The sequence below is a fragment of the Corvus brachyrhynchos genome, unplaced genomic scaffold (genome assembly GCF_000691975.1).
Source record: "Corvus brachyrhynchos isolate BGI_N302 unplaced genomic scaffold, ASM69197v1 scaffold53, whole genome shotgun sequence".
Classification (NCBI taxonomy): domain Eukaryota; kingdom Metazoa; phylum Chordata; class Aves; order Passeriformes; family Corvidae; genus Corvus; species Corvus brachyrhynchos.
In genome coordinates this window covers 3,364,002-3,368,433 of record NW_008237681.1, presented here as the reverse complement: position 1 = coordinate 3,368,433, position 4,432 = coordinate 3,364,002, and the positions used below count along the sequence as shown (strand labels likewise).

General features: G+C 37.8%; 1 protein-coding gene across 1 annotated transcript in view; it reads left to right on the top strand.

The window, feature by feature from the left end:
- The window catches only part of LOC103614118 (ubiquitin-conjugating enzyme E2 E2), a 205,495-nt gene extending 203,092 nt beyond the window's left edge, over positions 1-2,403 (top strand). Inside the window, 1 exon segment of the mRNA XM_008631994.2 lies at positions 1,622-2,403. Coding sequence (XP_008630216.1) covers positions 1,622-1,719 — 98 coding nt within the window. The 3' untranslated portion in view covers positions 1,720-2,403.
- The last annotated feature ends 2,029 nt before the right edge of the window (positions 2,404-4,432 follow it).

Here is a 4,432-nt window from a genome sequence, read left to right as displayed (position 1 = left end):
AGAGAAATGTTGCCCTTTCCCATTGCCCAGGTTCCCCATTTACCCTGCAGTGCTTCTCAAATCTCATTCCAGCCACGAATAACTTCTTGCTACTTAAGTGCCTGTAGATTGTTAGCCTCCTATTTGCACAGGACAAAATCCCTCAGGTAATCCCCTACACAGTTTTTCTCCTTGGCTGAGGAGTTAAAGGGGATATACTTTCTAGTCTACAACTTCTAAAATCTATCTTAGACCAGATATGCTTCTTTTACACTCATGCATGTAAAAATAATCAAGTCCAGGCCTCAGTGACCTCCTCTGGATATATCAAGATATTAAAGGTAAGCACATGCAGTAAGTGTTTGCAGGACTGAGACTATAGGGACATAGTACACTACAGTCACAGTGGTAACTTGTGTTACTAATTTAGAAGGTGCAAACTTAACATTCAAATCACAGGCTCTTCCTGAAAATGCAGGTTTTGCATGGAAAGCAAAAGAATTTCTTTCATGAGATATTACTCACTATTATTCACTGAGGTTGGCAGTCAGTCACTCGATGTTTTGGCTAAGCCAATGTACTTCCCCTATCATAAACTCTTATCATCAAAAACCAAACAAAAAAGCCCAGATTTAATCTGCTTGACAGAAGGCCTGACATCTTGTCCTGAGAATTCCAGTGGTTAATAGTGCAAGCACCACCCTCAGATTACAACTGTACCGGCAAAGCTGATGTTCATATTGTTCAATGGCACCATCTTCAGACAAATAAAAGATGATCATTACCTGGCTTTCACAAGAAGTCGTATTCATCTGTCCTAAGTCGGGGAAAAGTGTGGGATCCGTGCCTCTGGACTTGTATGGTACAATCTCAGAAAGTTGCAGCAGAAATATCAAGAGTATGGGTTTCCCTCAAAAGAGGGAAAAACTCTTTACATTTTGTCTGCTTAAAGTGAGAATAGGAAAATGTTGTCTGAAAGAGAAAAATGTTGATGAAATACAGTCACTTATGGGAATGTCTTGTCTTGGATTGTTTTTCTCAGGGGACTGATTGGTTTGGATTAATTATTTGTGAAGTAATTCATAGATCCAGGTCATATCATGCAGCATTCTGGCCATATGAATGCTCAGAAAGATCCCATAAATTAAATAACAATTCCCAAAATTTGGAATTAACTTCTGTTGCATTCAAAATAGTACTTACTGCCCTAATTCCTTATATTTCTTTATGCTTTGAAACTAAAAGTATTAAAAAAAAAAAAAACCAACATTGAACCTGATAATAGAATTAGATCTCATCCTCTTCTTAGGTGAGAATATATATACTTGTGGGAGTCTAATACCATAAATAAATTACATCACCTGAAGGTGAATTTTAGCTCAAAATAAAATTATTGGACCATTTTTTTGTGATGTAGAACTTTGGAAAATTGTTTCAGTTATATCTTTACCAGGCATGTATAGCTAACTACTATCCATTTCCCCCTGCTCTTCTTCCATCCATGCTTTGAAAGCAAGGCTCTTATATGTAGGCACCTTGTTGCATTTAGACCTAAGAGAACTGAAGGAATGTGGATCTGAAAATAGCTTTTTTCATCCTCCCAAGGCTGACGCGTGTTTCACAGTTTGTGTTTCCTTTTCAGCTGACCCCCTGGTTGGAAGCATTGCCACTCAGTACATGACTAACAGAGCAGAGCACGACAGAATGGCCAGACAGTGGACCAAGAGATACGCCACATAGGAACCTCCTCTAGGATTTGCTGGACCTGTGCAAGCACATTCACTAAGTGCATCAATAGCCCTTCCCTTCATTCTTATTTTTTATTAAATTTTGAACCATTTTGTGACAAAAGGTTGTCCTTACTTCTTTTTGTTTGTTTGTTTTATTTTTATTTTTATTTGTTCTGGGTTTTTTTTGTTCTGTTAACTTGAAAGTTGTTTCCCTCAAATGTAGACAGGGAATTTTGGTTATCAGTGCAAAGAATGTTGGATCTGTAATAGTATAGAGCTTTATCACAAAGCTTTGTATTAATGTGTGGGGTTGGTTTTTTTTTCTTTCATGTGGTTTTGGGGAAAACAAACAAATTCAGAATTATATCTCGTTTCTACTTAAATGTAGTGTTTAGGGTTATTTTTTTGTACTGAAGTCTTTAATGGTGGGTGCATGCTACTGGGAACAAGTTTTGTATAAAAGCTTAAAATCAAGAATCACTGTGCATTACTAAGACTGTGTTTATCACTAGCCTTCTGTTTCCCACACAAAAGGCTATTGCATTGAACAAATTAATATGTATTTTGATTTACTTAAAAAACAAAAAAAAGTGCTTGTAAATTTCTTAGGGACCTGCCACTTTTGACTGTGGATCAGTTGATGTACACTTGTATTATTAAAGCACTCAATAAAACACTGTGGCTGATAAATGCACTTCTTGCAAGACGGTGCTTTTGCATTTATGCAGCATAGGCTGCTTAGTCCTCACATAATACAACTGCAGGTTAAAAAACTATTTTTAGACCTGAACTATTCACTTCTCATCAATGCATTCCTTAACTTAGAACTCTTCATTGTGTCTGTCTTCAAATACAAACATCTTCCAAATTTCAAGGCCTTTCTTTCACCTGTCTGTGCGCAGCCTTGCTATTCAGAAGCCTCTTGCTGCATCTTTTACACTGTGGCTTCACTATATCCATCTTGTTACATTTAAAATAGTTGGCTATAAAAATAGCCTTGCAGTGAAAGCAGAATATTGATGTTGATTTTATACAGCAGGCCTCATTTTGCCTTTCTCCAGGCTCTTTGACTGTAAAAGTAACTGTTATTTAAAAAAATAAATGAAGGTTTTCAATGGGAAAATTGAGCCCATTGCACCAATCGTTCCCAGCACATTCAATGGTAAGGGTATTTCTATTCAGATTTGACCTTCAGGCTAATTTTAGATATGCAGCCATGGAGGGAAAACTTCTACTTGGCTAAGGAAATGTGTGGGTGTTGTGATTTAGAAAATACATAGTGTGATGCTGATAGCTGAATGTTCTTTGTGTTGCAAGGCATATTGGAAAATCCCTGTCTCATATAATTAAACGTTACAGATGCTATATACAGTGCTTGCCTGCCCTCTCCCCTCTCTCCTTGCCTCTTATGTTTAAAGAAGATCTTATCTTAAAGAAGATACATTACAACAGGGTCACTATAAACATACAAGGAGACCCAATCCCATCACACTCCACCCTAATTCAATCGTCATGAAATCTAAAGCAGTCAAGGTGACACCACAGGGCCTCCACACCCACCACTGCATTGCTCAGTGTTTTCCAGGCTCTTTTGTTTTTCTCTCAGCCATTTGCTAATAAACTGAGCAGACATTCAGCTTCAATCTGCTGGTGAGTTGCCCTCCTCCTCAAGAAAAGCTGAACGTTGATGTAGTTGTAGATGGTCTATAACTACCACCCCAAGAATCACGGGAATCTCCAAGAAATAATCATATTCTCTTGATCAAAGCAAATAGAGAGTCTTCTGGTGTCTGTAGAAGCCAAGCGTTTACAAGCCCAGCCATACAACATTTAGAGGCCAATGGGTCCTAAATACAGACATGAAAGAACAATGACATTTCAAAAACAAAATACAAACCCCAGACTTCTCTGAGCCAGAAGTTCTTACAGTTCAAAAGCTGTGCAGTTTGAAATTTCAGGTGAGTTGCCCTCTCTGTGAAGGTGTACAGTCACATAATCCTGGATAATATAAAACTATTGCCTTAAGAACCATGAAGATCTCAAAAAAATAATCAGCCAGGATCAACCCACACTGATTAAAGCAGATGCATCTGCAGGAGCCAAATCTTTGCAAGTCTGGCCATAAAACATTCTCCTCTATTTGCAAATCTGCTCTATTTGCCTCCCAAGTAATTACTTTTCTTCATCTGCTAAACCTGGGAAATATGAAGCATTATTTAAAACCTGCTGTTATTGCTGAGGAGAAATGAGCCATCCCCAACACAATTCTGTCTGCCAATAGAGGCCCAGTAAAAATAATGCATTGGCATAACCTCTTTTTCTCCTTTTTTTCCCCCTGGATCTAGGAAATAAGGCATGTTATTTTGTCTCACCTTTGCTCTTCAGATCCTCTCTAAATTTAGCTGATTTGTGCTTCTTCTTTTATGATAAATAACCTTTCTAATTTCTACTAGTTGGTGAAGTCTGTGTGCTGTTTCCAGACAGCTGGGTATGAAGATCTTCAAATTACTTGCACATACTAAAACATTCAAGAGCATACAGTTGGCCTAAAACCACATACAAAGGCCATCAGTTCAGCAAATCTCAGTATTTTCTCAGGGACACACAAATGCTAAAACTGGGGCTTGTTCTTTACAGACATCTTACAGCTGTTCTGAATTCAATTGCAATATCAAGTAAACAATATTTAATTTCTAGTAACCCCAGCTAAATGTCACTGTTCC